Genomic DNA, 13,846 nt, shown 5'->3' with positions numbered 1-13,846 from the left:
CCATGCTAGAATTACATTTACCAATGTGCAAAACAGTCTATATATTATTAGGAATTTGTAAAAGCAGTAGAAAATACAAAGCATGACAGCAATAAGTGTCAAGTTGGTGGAGGGGTAACCTCAGGAAGGCAGAGGAGAGGATGGAATCAGGCGGGGCCTGCAGAGGCCTTTGTACTTGTAATGCTTTATTTTTTCAGCTGGGTTGGGGGGCTGGTGAGCACGTGGGTGGTCATTGTTCTACTCTATATTTTAGGGGTGTCTAGAATTACCCATTAACAATAAAAGTTACTTTGCCGCTGTGTGCAAGAGCACATTCAGAAAGCCAGTTCTGGGATATGAATAACCATTACTTAATTAAGTGGTTCCATAAATTTGGGAAACATGGCTTAAATAAAATGAAACAGACCTTTTAAAAAAAATTCTCTGGGCTTTTAACACCCTGCATTTCTTGTAAATTCCAAAGAGAAGGTTGTCCTATTCTTTTACCGTAGAGCAAGAGTCAGCAAACTATAGCTGCCTACCACCTATTTCTGTAAAACACCTTGTATGGGGAATCAGCCATGACTATTTGCTTAGCAGTGTTTATGATTGCTTTCCCTACAGCGGCAGAGTTGAGTAGTTATGGCAGAGACTGCATGGTCCACAAAGCCTAAAATATTTATTATTTGGCCCTTGACAGAAAAAAAATGTGCAAACCTGTCATAGAGCACTTTATGGGACTGGTGCGACTGCAGTGAACTTTGGAGTTGCAACACTAGAACTTTGCCCTAACACTTCAAGAATTGATATATTTACTTGTGAAAAGTATTATAAAGACTATCCATTCTTTCTAGAATTCCTTGGAAGATGATGTTTCATCTTTGAATCTCCAGCACCTAGTGCAGTAGTCAGCATATATTTAGTGCTTCCTGTGTGCTCCACTGAATTGATTTAATTTTTTTTCTTTTTGGAGCCATACCACAGCCGCAGCAATGTGGCATCCAAGCTGCATCTGCAACCTACACTGCACCATGCGCCAACACCAGATCCTTAACCCACTGAGCGAGGCCAGGGATCAAATCTGCATCCTCATGTAGCCATGAGGATGGATGGATACATGGTGAATAGATACCTTAAATCCTCCTGAATTGATTTAAATTTAAAAACTGCAGTAGGCATTTTGGCTCAGCAGGTTAAGAACCAGACATAGTGTCCATGAGGATGCAGGTTTGATCCCTGGCCTCACTCAGTGGGTTAAAGATCCGGCGTTGCCACAAGCTGCAGCATAGGTCACAGATGGAGCTCAGATCCCACGCTGCAGGGGCTGAGAAGTAGGCCTGCAACTGCAGCTCCAATTTGACCCCTAGCCTGGAAACTTCCATATGCTGCAGGTGCAGCCATAAAAAGAAAAAAAATTAAAAACAATTTGTGAAATGGATTAATCAGGATATTAATTCATTAGTTGTAACAGACATGCAAAGTACCTGTGGCTTGGATAAGATAGGAGCTGAAAATTCTCATCTGACAATCCAAGCACAGGCAGTCTGGGCTATTTCAACAACTGCAGGTCGGGACCCAGGCACCTTCCCTCTTGTGGCTCTGTGGCCCCTTAGATGATACCTTTCCCTGCATGGCCTGATAGGGCTGGGCGCTCTGTCTAGTGGGAAGAAGGAAAGTAGAGGGGTAGGGCATGCCCCAGGGATTACACACATCACTTCCCCTCACTCCCTATTGGTCAGCACTTAGTCATGTCTAACTGCAAGGGAACCTGGGAAATGTAGTCTTTATCAGGGCAGCCATGTGCCCAGCTAAAAATTCAGGTCCTCCAATACCTAAAGGAGGTAAACATTCTGGAGGACAAAAATGAGTCTATGCCAAAAGGGGATATGGCAAGGGCTTGCCAAAAATCAAGGGTGACTCCGTTCTGTAGGAACAGGCCTCATATTCGACATTTTTGAAACAAACCATGATGCCAAAGTAAGAAATGTGTGACTCTGCCTCATTACTTTCTACTCAAAGTGACATGACCACACATTCAGATGTGAACACACTAGTTTCATTCTCCTAAGTATCTGTAGCCCTTGCATTTGAGATAAGTCTTTTTTCACATATTTGAACAGACCCAGAATTTCTATGTTGGCCGGGAAGTAAACACACCGGGTTTTGCCACTAACTGAGCATGTGTTTCTAAGGAGGAAAAAGCTTTCCAGGCCCCTTGCTGTATCTCACAAGGCAGAAAAGATTGGCTGGGAGGAGGATGTGGAATCACATTTTTGTTACATTATTGGAGGCAGGTTTAATGAGCTGGCTCTTTTCTGTACTTTAGTGGCAGCATTAAACAGCAAGTGGGCACGAGTTTTGGACAAAGATTTCTCCCAGGAACTCTGCAAGCATTACATGTTCCATTTGCTGCAATCATATAATTTTTTTTCTTAGAAAGGTGCACAGAAATCTCAGTGTGACTGACTTCAGCACAAAACAGTCTCGATTTGTTCGTCTTTTTGCTACCCAAAAGGAAAAACTCATCAATGGGAGGACTTGAAGCCTCTGAAAGAGAACTTGGCTTCCTTGGGGGATTGCGTTGAGGAGGGGGAATGGGGGCTCTCTCCCTCCGAGGGAGGCCTAGCTATAGTCCTCTGATTTGCCATTTCACGATTCATTTCTGAAGGCACCGTTTTATTGTCACGCTTACAGGATCTTGTAATGGAAACTGCCCGATCTATAAGAGATGATGCAAAAAAATTGTATTTCCCTCCACCAGGATTTCTCAGCCTCAGCACTATTGACATCGTGGGCTGGATCCTTCTTTGTTATGGGGGCCGTCCTCTGTATTGTAGGATGTTTAGCAGTATCCTCCGCCTCTGCCTCCTAGATGCCAGTAGTACCTGCCTGGTCATGACAGCCAGAAATGTCTCCAGACATTGCCAAATGTCCTCTCGGTGACAAAATCACCCCTGGTTGAAATCACAGTCCCGCAAAACCTAAAGCTATCCATAGAGAGGCTTGCTCAGTGACCCTAGGAGAGGACATAGGAGTTCCTGGTATGGCTCATGGGTAACAAAATATCCATTAGGACATGAGTTTGATCCCTGGCCTCACTCAGTGGGTTAAGGATTGGGTACTGCTGTGACTGCAGTGTAGGTGGCAGATGTGGCGTGGATCCCGCGTTGCCATGGCTGTGGCATAGGCCAGCAGCTGCAGCTCCGATTCGACCCCTAGGCTGGAAACCTCCAAAAAAAAAGGAGAGAAGAAGATGACATGGATTCTGTCCTAAGTACATCTGTGGAGCATAGAAATTAATTAACCCTTCTCAGGCTGCCAGCTTCCTGATCCTAGGAAGGTAAAGCATTGAGCTGAGTGCTCTCCTTCAGCACCGACCTTCTGGGATTCTGCAGGTCAGAAGCTGTGATCTGGGACTTGGCTGTAGAACACAATTTGAAGGAAAGCAGGATTCAGGGGCGAGGATTTGCAGTGAGGGGCGCACCATGCAGGTAGGCAAGAAAGCCGCAGGAAAATGTGTGTGTGGCGTGGGAAGAGGCCTTGTGGCTGGAAGAGTGAGAAAGAAGAAATGGTTGAGAGAGAGGGAACTTTCTAGAAGAGCACCTGCAAGAGAGCCTTGAATTTGAAGCCTTTGGTTGGGAATCTTTGTTTCTTTGGCACCCAGCCCAGGACCTGGCATCTAGTAGTTACCCAGGTGGCATTTGAATAGAATCTAATTGAACATTGAAGGGCTTCAGAGCAGAGAGAGTCAGGGGATGGGGTGGTAAGAACAGCCTACCTGGTTCAAATCTCACTTCTACTTACTTCTTCCAGGCTCTGTGACCTGGGGCAAGTTTCTTAGCCTCTCTGTGCTGCAGTTTCTTCTTCCAAGCAATGAAGATAAATTTTCTAGGGTTAGAGTGAGGATTAGATAAGATTATATATGTGACTAGTATATCTGTGTGTGTGTGTGTGTGTGTGTATACATATGCTCATTCACAGATATATATATGTTTATGTGTGTGTATATGTATATTTAGAGTAATTCCTGGTACATATAAATAAATATGTGTTTGCCATTATTATTTTTATTATTATTATTATGGAAACCAATAAAGTATTTAGAGCAAGGACACAATTAGAGTGCCTTGCACAATGTTTGACATACAGTAGGTAATCAGAATGAATGAATCAAGAGTTCTTAAAATACTGGCTCCTTAACACCCATCTATGATACTAGAACTTAACCTATGTCACCCTTCACTAGTCCAGGGTCCAAACTCAGATGTCCCAGAGCCAGACCAGAAACACCAGTGAGTGGACCAGCTGGAAGTCAGACAGGAAGAATTAGGCGTGTATATGCCCCATATCAAAGTTTTCCAGCGGTTTTCAAACCCTGTGCCAGCCAACAGCGTGGGTGTTAGGACTGCCCTGGCCTAGAGTTCGCCCCTCTGCACCCAGGAAAAGTCTACCTTTTCCCGGCAGACTCCTGTGCTTCACGGCAGGAACAGAGTGTGGCTTTCTTTGTGGCTCTTTGGGAACCTCTGGAACAGCTTTGAAGCAAAAATGTGAACTGGTAAATGCTTGGCCTTGTTTCTACAAAGGCTGACCTCCTCCAGGTACTCAGTAAACTGGGAAACTAGAGCTGGGCAAGCAGGACCCCACCCCCACCCCTGCACCCCTGCCCCCGCAGACAGCCTGGTCTGTGTAACCTCAGGCACACTCAGGGGCATTGTCTTGCTTTTGTCCTGCGGGTCAGCAGCCCCAGAAGCCTACTCTCCTATATGCTCTGTGCCTGCCTTGGACCTACAAACTAGAGCATCATCTAGAGCTCCAGAAACTAGAAAACAGGGAAAAGCAGCCAGATCTGGCCCTTTAAATTCCAGGAAAGGCATCTTCCTTCGTGACCTCTCAGGAGGGTAGTCCTAAGGGGTAATTCCTTTCTCGGCTCCCGTATGAGGTAGATGACAAGAGAGTGACTGCAGAGTACCAGGTTTAACTGAGGTAGATGTTTATTTCTGCCTCGTGTAATAGATCAGTCTGAGGGGGCAACATGGTTCTGCAAGACCTTTTGGAGACCCACGATCTTTCCATCTTGTTGCTCTGCAGTTCCTTTGCAGCAAAGGTCAGCAAACTATGGCCCACTGGTCACTCTCTTATTTTTTCAAATAAAGTCTTACTGGAACATTGCTACCCCTGTTTTGTTTTGTTTTGGTTTGATTTTGGCTCTTTAGGGCCACACCCACAGCATATGGAGGTTCCCAGGCTAGGGGTCAAATCGGAGCTGTAGCCACTGGCCTACACCACAGCCACAGCACTGTGAGATCCAACCTGTGTCTGTGACCTACACCACAGCTCACGGCAACACCGGATCCTTAACCCACTGAGGCCAGGGATTGAACCCTCATCCTCATGGATGCCTAGTAGGATTCGTTTCCGCTGAGCCATGACGAGAATGCCATAGCTACCCTATTTGTTGACATATTGTCTGTGGCTATTCTCAAACTCCAGCAGCCAACCTGAGACCATCTAGGATTACAAGCCTAACACAGTGACTGTCTCACCCATTAAGAAAAAGGTTGCTGGCCCTGCCCTGAAGCATTGGGCTCACCTGCTTGGTCAGAGCTAGGACATTGTCATGTCTGCTTTATCAGCTGGGGAATGGGATACAGGGGGAGCCCAGGCCTAGGAGCTTCCTTTTAAGCAAGTGACATAGATAGTGGTGTGCTGGTAAATGTTTAACAACCGCCATCCCAGGAGGGCAGTGGGGCCAATGGTTTGTAGCATTTGCCAATTTCCATGGTGTAAATACTTCCACTGTGGCTGATTTCAGGCTAGCCCTGCAACGTCACTGAACACAGAGCAGGGGCCGTACACATGGTTGACTTGCACCAACCAGTACCAGCTGGCTCTTGTGCACCTCAGGACACGCAAGTTTCCTGCCACACTTCTGTACATGATTTGTCAGTGGGAATTTAACCACCGGAGGGAATGATACCTAGCTGGATGGCCAAGTGCGCAGCCACAATCCGAGAGGGCAGAGTCTGTACGTCTCTAAGGAAGGAGTGGAGAGTGGATACTGGGGGACAGTGAGCACTCCTTGCTGCACAGAGTAACTTTAGCACACGTTACGTAACTCCTCTTGGTGTCTGTTTCCTCATCTATAAAATGGGAATGCTGAACCCTGTTGGGGGGGTTTCATGGTTTCAGCAAGATATAAGCATGGGCTCAGGAATCAGACTGCCTGGGTTGAAGCAAGCCCCACCTATAAGCTGTGTGACCTTGGACAGGTGACATAACCTCCCTGCCTAGGTTTTTATCTATACAATAAAGAAAACAGTGCCTAGGACACAGGGTTGTTTTGAGGTCATGTTGGGCTCTTACATGTGAAATGCTTAGCACGTGGAAAGCTCTCTATAAATGTCTGTAGTTACTATTATTATTACCTTACATCTGGTGTGTGAGGGAAACTGTAAATATTTACTATTTCTCTGATTATTGCTAACACCTTTACCCTGTTCCAAGGCAACTAATCTGACCGCTGGCCTTGGAGAGCCAAACTGGAAACCAAATCATGGCTCGTGGGGCTTCATCCTCTCTCAGTCACCCCCGGCCGCAGCCAGACACCTCCGTCTGAGTCCTGCTCGGGGCACAGCGGCTCCTCCCTTCACACGGGCCCCGGGCTAACCCTGGGCTGCTGCCTCTGAGAGGGGCCTTGGGAGTTGCTCAGGTTGCCAGCCTCCTGGCAAGACCCAGATGAACAAGAACAGAAGCACAAGGAGAGGGAATTGAGGAGCCACAGGAGCAACCGCAGAGCTACTGCACAAGGCCCAGCCAAGGAGAGGCTGCAGCCAGGCCTGGGCTCCAAGGGGCCAGGCTTTAGAACAGCTGGAAATGGCCTCAGGAGCAAAGAAGGACCTGCCCTGGAGGATCACATGGCTGGAGGATGGGATGGGGGGCTTCCAGGTGGCCTGATGAAATCCCCAGAAAGAGGACCTGCAATTACAACAATAATAGAGTTGTAATAAGTATGCATCCTGGAGTTTCCCTCGTGGCTCAGTGTAAACGAACCTGACTAGTATCCATGGGGACACAGGTTTGATTCCTGGCCTTGCTCAGTGGGTCAAGGATCCGGTGTTGCTGTGAGCCATGGTGTGGGTCACCGACGCAGCTCCAATCTGGCATTGCTGTGGTGTAGGTCAGCAGCTACAGCTCCGATGTGACCCCTAGCCTGGGAACTTCATGTCCCGTGGGTTCGGCTCTAAAAAGAAAAAAAAGAATGCTCTTACTAAAATACTCTTTAGTCTCCATGTCTCTGCATTTGCTTCTTTGAAACAGAGTGTATTTTCTCCCATTTGCACCTTGCTCTGTGATTTGCAATAATCATCATAAGAGCTCCCACATTTCATGAGAGCTGTGTGCTAAGCTCTGTTCTCTTCCACACACTGCTCATGGCTTATCTCTTTGAATCCACACCCAAAATCCTTCGAGGAAGGTATTATTACTGAAAGCTCATCTTACAGGTGAGAAAACCAAATGACAAAGAGGTTAAGTAATTTGCCCCAGGATCCCATAGCTGCTAAATAGTAGTGCTGGGAGAACCAGAGTTCATGCTCATCATTTCCATGCTAGCTTTAAAAAATAATAAATGAATAAAACATGTCTGGGGCATCCTCACCTTGCATTTGGCACTTGGAGAGCATCAGGAGATCAGTAGAACATGTCAGCTCTTGCCTCAGTGCCACCTCCTTCCGATGGAGGAAAGAGGCAGAGCCATCCCTGGCTGTCGTCAAGCCCGCAGGCCTCCTGGGAAACAGCTTTCTGAAGTCATGTTCCCGAAGTGGTGGGAAATATTGAACCAGTCTCTTGGGGCCCGGGCCCCTGAGAAATCAGAGAAATTGACCACCTTGGTAGCTGACCTCTTATTTAAATTGATCTGATTTTTTTAGGACATCATCAAAAGCCACTCAGAGGGAAACCACCACATCATCACCTTCTCATGATGCCCCAGGTGACTGGCTTCATAGATTCCTATATAAATAAGTCCTCCACTTAGGCAGGCACAGGGGGACCTGCTGGTCTTCCAGGGCAGATCCTTCAGAGACTTTCCAGAAAGAGTCAGTGGTGCTCTGAGTCGTGTTTACAGGGATGCTGGAGGAATTAAGACGTTGCAGAGGTAAAGTTTCTCACCAGCCCAGGTGGACAGAAAGCCATGTCTTCACCGACCTTTATGGAAAACGTTTCTTACCTGTTTTCGTTTGCCTGCCTGCCATTGGCTGGCAAAATTCAGGAACCAGAACCATCACTTACTGTGTATGATTGAGGGATTCTTGATAAGCAGGTGTTCCGAGGGGTCTGCTCCCAACAATGAGCAGTGGGTCATGTGCAGCCCCCCCATCAGTTAATACCCTCATGCTTCAAGCACTGTTGGGGATACAATGGACAACAAGATAGATGTGCTTCTGCCCCCAAGAGGCTGACATTCTCAGTGTGACAGTCTCAGAGACATCCAAGAGATCTGGTCCAGCGGGCAGTTGTATGTGTGGACACGCCAGCACCATGGAGAAGTGCCAGGTCCTGTTGAGGGGTCAGGCTGTGGGGGGCGTCAGATCAGCCGGGTCAAATCCTGGAGCCGTCACTTACTAGCTCTGTGACTTGGGCAGCTTCCTCATCTCTGGACCAGGGCTCCTAACAGCCCTACATTGTGGGCTTGTTGTGATGGTTGTATGAGTGAATACATGGAAAGGGCTTAGATTGCAACAGTATTCAATAAATATTAGCTTTCTATAATAACAATTATCGTCGTTATCATCTTAGCTACCGTAATTTTCTTGCCATTTCTCTCTAATTAAAATCAAGGACCTCTGGAGCTGGTAAACACTTCTCCTGATGTTCCCGGAATTATCACTTTACCAGTCGGGAGCTTGGTGAACACGGCTGGGCTGGGATCTGTGTTTTCTGCTCCATGAGCTTGCACGCCCAGGAGGTGCCTCAGTAACATTCCTGCAGTCACGTGGAATGTAGCGTGACTCTGGGAAAAGATGCTCATTTGAGAGCATCAATCAGGCATTGCGGATGACAGAAGGGACTTGGACACAGACAGGAGAGGAAATTGCAAATTCAGTGACAGGGACAATTCACAGCATCTTTGCTCCCCAAGAAGGAGAGAGCACAGAGCCACCTCTTCCAGAATTAGACAGTGGTCTGTTGGAAGAAAGATTTTCCTTAGAGTTAATCCAATTGGATACCTCCTAGAGATCTGCGTACACTGGGGCTCCAGATGCTCTAGTACAACATCTGCAAGCCCCCACCCCTCCGTCTCCAAAAACCCCCGGGGCTTGTGCCCCAGGAACTCGCCCTGCCATTCTCACCCTCTTCCTTCTGTCCTTTTTATTCTGCCGAAACTTTCTTCCCTAATCATTTTCTATGGAACACGGGTCCCCTGGATGCAGACCACTGCCTTACCAAGGGTCTCTCCTCTTCCCCTGGAGATGCGTGCTGTCTATACTTCAGTGGGGTCCATGGTCTCTCCTCATGGGCCTCTCAGATCATGGCAAGTGGCTCTGCCCTCTCCCAGATTTAAAAGAGGAAACAAATCTCCTTGGTGGCCCAGCGATGCTGGATACAATGCCATCACCGCTGTCGCTCAGGTCGCTGCCGTGGCGTGGGTTTGATCCCTGACCCAGGAAGCATGCCACGGGCACAGCCAAAAAAAAGAGAGAAAGAGAGAAACAGATTTCCATTTCAGATAAACAGTGAACAAAGTGGTAGAATAAGTTTGTCCCACCAAGTAGTTGCTGAAGTATTTTTTATTTGCTAAACCTGGCAACCGTAGCTATGAAAGTTCCAAGTCCAAATTCCCATGAACTGGACCAAGACGTCCTGGGGCAAAGCCCCGCCTGCCCCAGTTCTGTGCCTTCGAAGTTCACATCTTGGGACTCATGCATGGTCTAGAGCCAGGCCCAAGTCCCTAAGCAGCCCCTCAACCTGGGGAGCTCTCCAGCCTCCCTGGAGAATCTTCCACCTGGGCTGGTCTTGGCTCCCTCACCTGCCATGAAAAGGTCTTAACCTCGGAGTCCCGGGTCCAGGTCCCTCAGTAAGTTCTCACTTCATCCCTGGGCTCTCATACACATAGGCCCTGGGAGGTCTGGCCTGATAGCCGGTTCCTGAGGAATGCGTGTAGATGAGATCCCAAATCAAGACCCCGCGTCCTCTTTCTCTGGTTCCATCTTCACTGCATCAGCTCCCTCTGGTGGCCATAAGCAAACCCCTCGTGTCCTTGTAAGAGCCTTACCACATGTGACGGCTGCCTGTTTGGGGACAGCCTTCTGCTATGACTCCTCTGCCAGCGGGGATGGATGACAGATCAGGAACCTCGTGAAGAGTCAAGGGCACACCCATCCTGAAGCTCTCTCTGTCCCCCCTCAGGTCCTCTTCCCCAGATCCTGGCTCTACGGCCACAAACTTTAGGCATTTCCTCCAAGGATAAAAAAGATGGTAGTTCCATCACAAACACAAAGCCACAAAGCGGCTTAGTTAGAGGCAGGAATTCCAGAGTTCCTTGCTCAGAATTAGCAAGGGGCAGGAGTAAGGAGGGGTCCAGGATGGGGCTGACTCCCACTGTCGCGAGGGCATGTGGCACAAGGGTTCCCAGCAGGGTTTGTGCCAGTCATCTGAGAAATGGCACTTGCACATAGAGAAACACAGTCCCCGACCCCTGCCGCACCCCAGCACCCGCTGCCTTCTCTCAGCCCCTTGTCACTTCACGCTCGGGCGTGGTTTCTGTCCATTCAGTGAGTTTAACACTAACACATCTCTCCTTTCCTAGGGTCAGCTCCCCTCCAAGCCATCCTCCGCTCTCTCCCAGAGTTACCATCCCACCACTCCCCTGCCTGCTTGGAAACCATCTGCGGCTCTTACGGATAAAGTCTGGAGCCTTAGGATTAAATAAAGCCCCTCCCTTCCCAGCTTTTGGCACTCTGCCTGGAAGTTTATGCCCCAGAAATACTAAAATCACTATAGTGCCCTCTCAGAGCCCTTCATTCCTTTGTTCATACCAGCCCTGCTCCAAGCTCTCCTACCCTCTATCCTTCTAGCTCCTCATTGAAGATACAGCTCAGGGGGGGTTCCCGTCGTGGCTCAGTGGTTAACGAATCCAACTAGGAACCATGAGGTTGCGGGTTCCATCCCTAGCCTTGCTTAGTGGGTTAATGATCCGATGTTGCCGTGAGCTGTGGTGTAGGTCACAGACGCAGCTCGGAGCCCAAGTTGCTGTGGCTGTGGCATAGGCCTGTTGCTACAGCTCCGATTAGACCCCTAGCCTGGGAACCTCCATATGCTGCAGGTGCAGCCCTAGAAAGACAAAAGACAAAAATAGATAAATAAATAAAAAGATACAGCTCAGGCCAGGAAGCCTTGCTGGATCCCCTAGGCTCTGTTTGGTGCATGTCTCTGGTCACCCCCATCACTGCATATGCCACACGGCATTATTGTGACCAGTACCTGTGCCCCCTCCCCTTCCGGGTATCATTACAACAGGTGCTCAGTAAATGCTTGATGATTGGCTTTGATGAGTCACCATGAGAATAAAGTACGTTTACAAACAGAATTTGTATCCCCTTCTTGAATCTGTCCATTCTCCTCCCCACTCTTCCCGAACCTCAGTTGCCGCGCCCGGCTGGCTTGGTCGGTCTCTGATGCACCTCATCCCTGGTGCTCATTTCATCTCCAGGTCTCCACCCTGCTTCCACTTTGCGAGTCGGGACTCCAGCCATTCTGTGTTCATTCAGCTCACGTTGTTAACACCTCCGCGGCTGTGTGCTGTCTGGCACTGAGATGCAGAGACTCACTGCACAAGGTCCCGTCCCCAGCCTGGAAGGGATGTCAGACAAGGAAAGAGGCATAGTAGGTGCTGTGATGGGGGACAGGGTGACCCAGTAGGTATCCAGGCCAGCTCTCCACAACTGCCTTGGCATCCCAGTTCCACGGGTTGTTGGCTGCATGGCCTTGGGCATGTCCCTTACCTGTGCCTATTTCCCATGGTTAAAAGAAGGGTTAGTAATGATGGTATGTACCTCCTGGGGTTGTGTGGAGAGTAAATGAATTAACTCATGTAGAGTTTAGCAGAGACCCCAGCCCATAGTAAACCTTCGAAATAATAATATTAGTCATTGTTGTTCTTAGCTTGGGATGCTATGGGAGCACAGAGGAGAGAGGAAACAGATGACCCGCAGTTATAAAGAACAAAGGATCAAGAGATACGCATATTCTACTAGAGCCTAGAAACAGGCATTGACATGAAAAGCACGTGGAAAAATCTCCGTGGTGCTTCCCAACGCTTGTGGCCCTTAAGGACCAGTCCCTGGAGAAGCCACCTCGCCCCACTGACCATCTCTCCCTTCCTCAGGGCCGACGACTGCTTTTGTGCTTCTCGGAAGCTGGACGCAGTGGCCATCGAAGCCAAGTTTAAGCAGGACCTGGGTTTCCGGATGCTGAACTGCGGGCGGACCGACCTGGTGAAGCAGGCGGTGTCTCTCCTGGGGCCGGATGGGATCAACACCATGAGCGAACAGGTACTGAGTCCCTCCGAGTGCCTGAACAGGCACCACCCCCTCCCACCCCCGCCTCCACCATAAGCACCACCCAGCCCCTGGGCAAGATGGAAAGAGCAGGCACCGGACAAAAGCTCCCCCTACTGGTGACTTAGGGCGGATTTTTTTTTTCCTTAGGTTTTTTTGAGTTTTCAAAATATCTTATAAAAATACCCTTGTTCATCTTTATAGACGTTGCACGTGATCATTGCAGCTGAAATGGAAAAATAGAGGAAAATAGGCCTATTCCAGAAAGGAAATAATGCCATCATCCAGATAACCATCGTTTATATTTAGCATGTGTCCTTTAAGTCCTTTTTCCGGCATAGTTAAAATTAGTTCTCTGCTGGCCTGTTACTGCATCACAGAACAAGTCCAGGCAGATTTTCAGCAAACTTTCAGGGTACATTTAAGATGCACAAAAGGCGTCCTGGGGGACCCTAGGAGGCATGTCAGAGATAGGCAGCCATCCCCCAGAGCCCTGAAATGGAGGTGCAGTGAGGGGCTTGTGTGTCTATCGGGGAGACACCCCACGTGGGTGAGGATGACACAGAGGAAGCAAACAGCAGCTTCCAGTGTGAGCCGCAGATGGAAAGTCTCAGGGACAGAGAGAGCTTCGCATGTGGGCAGCTCATGCGCTCAGTTCCAGTTCCAGGGACAGGATAACAGCTGATAATTTTCTCCAGCAACACCAAGGAGCCCTAAAACACACACGCACACACGTGTTATTTTTTTTTTTTTTTTTTTTGTCTTTTGTCTTTTGTTGTTGTTGTTGTTGTTGCTATTTCTTGGGCCGCTCCCGCGGCATATGGACGTTCCCAGGCTAGGGGTTGAATCGGAGCTGCAACCACCGGCCTACGCCAGAGCCACAGCAACGCGGGATCCGAGCCGCGTCTGCAACCTACACCACAGCTCACGGCAACGCCGGATCGTTAACCCACTGAGCAAGGGCAGGGACCGAACCCGCAACCTCATGGTTCCTAGTCAGATTCGTTAACAACTGCGCCACGATGGGAACTCCACACGTGTTATTTTTTAAAAACAGAGATTTGTTATCTCTTGCTTTTTTTCACTATTTTGTATTAAAAATACTTTGCAATATCATTAAGTATTTTTCTTTTAAAATCACTTTTAATGGCTACATTAAAAGGCCTCGTCATTTATTAGTTAACCATACCTCAGTTGTTGGATATTTAGATTGTTTTTAATTACTTATATCAGTAATGCTGAGCTAAATATACTTACACAAGTCTTTGTTAAAATCTCTGACTATTAGGGAACTTTTTTTCAAGTGGAAA

General features: G+C 48.3%; 1 protein-coding gene across 5 annotated transcripts in view; it reads left to right on the top strand.

Annotated features, from left to right (window-relative positions):
• Positions 1 to 13,846, top strand: part of BTBD11 (BTB domain containing 11) — a 316,516-nt gene that overhangs the window by 256,603 nt on the left and 46,067 nt on the right. For all 5 annotated transcript variants that reach the window (XM_021091555.1, XM_013988219.2, XM_013988218.2 and 2 more), the window contains one exon: positions 12,365 to 12,530. In XM_021091555.1, the coding sequence (XP_020947214.1) occupies positions 12,365 to 12,530 (166 nt within the window). The remainder of the gene's footprint in view (positions 1 to 12,364; positions 12,531 to 13,846) is intronic.

The sequence above is a fragment of the Sus scrofa genome, chromosome 5 (assembly GCF_000003025.6).
Source record: "Sus scrofa isolate TJ Tabasco breed Duroc chromosome 5, Sscrofa11.1, whole genome shotgun sequence".
NCBI classification, from domain to species: domain Eukaryota; kingdom Metazoa; phylum Chordata; class Mammalia; order Artiodactyla; family Suidae; genus Sus; species Sus scrofa.
Note: the sequence above shows the minus strand (reverse complement) of the source record. Positions and strands in the feature narration are given on the sequence as shown.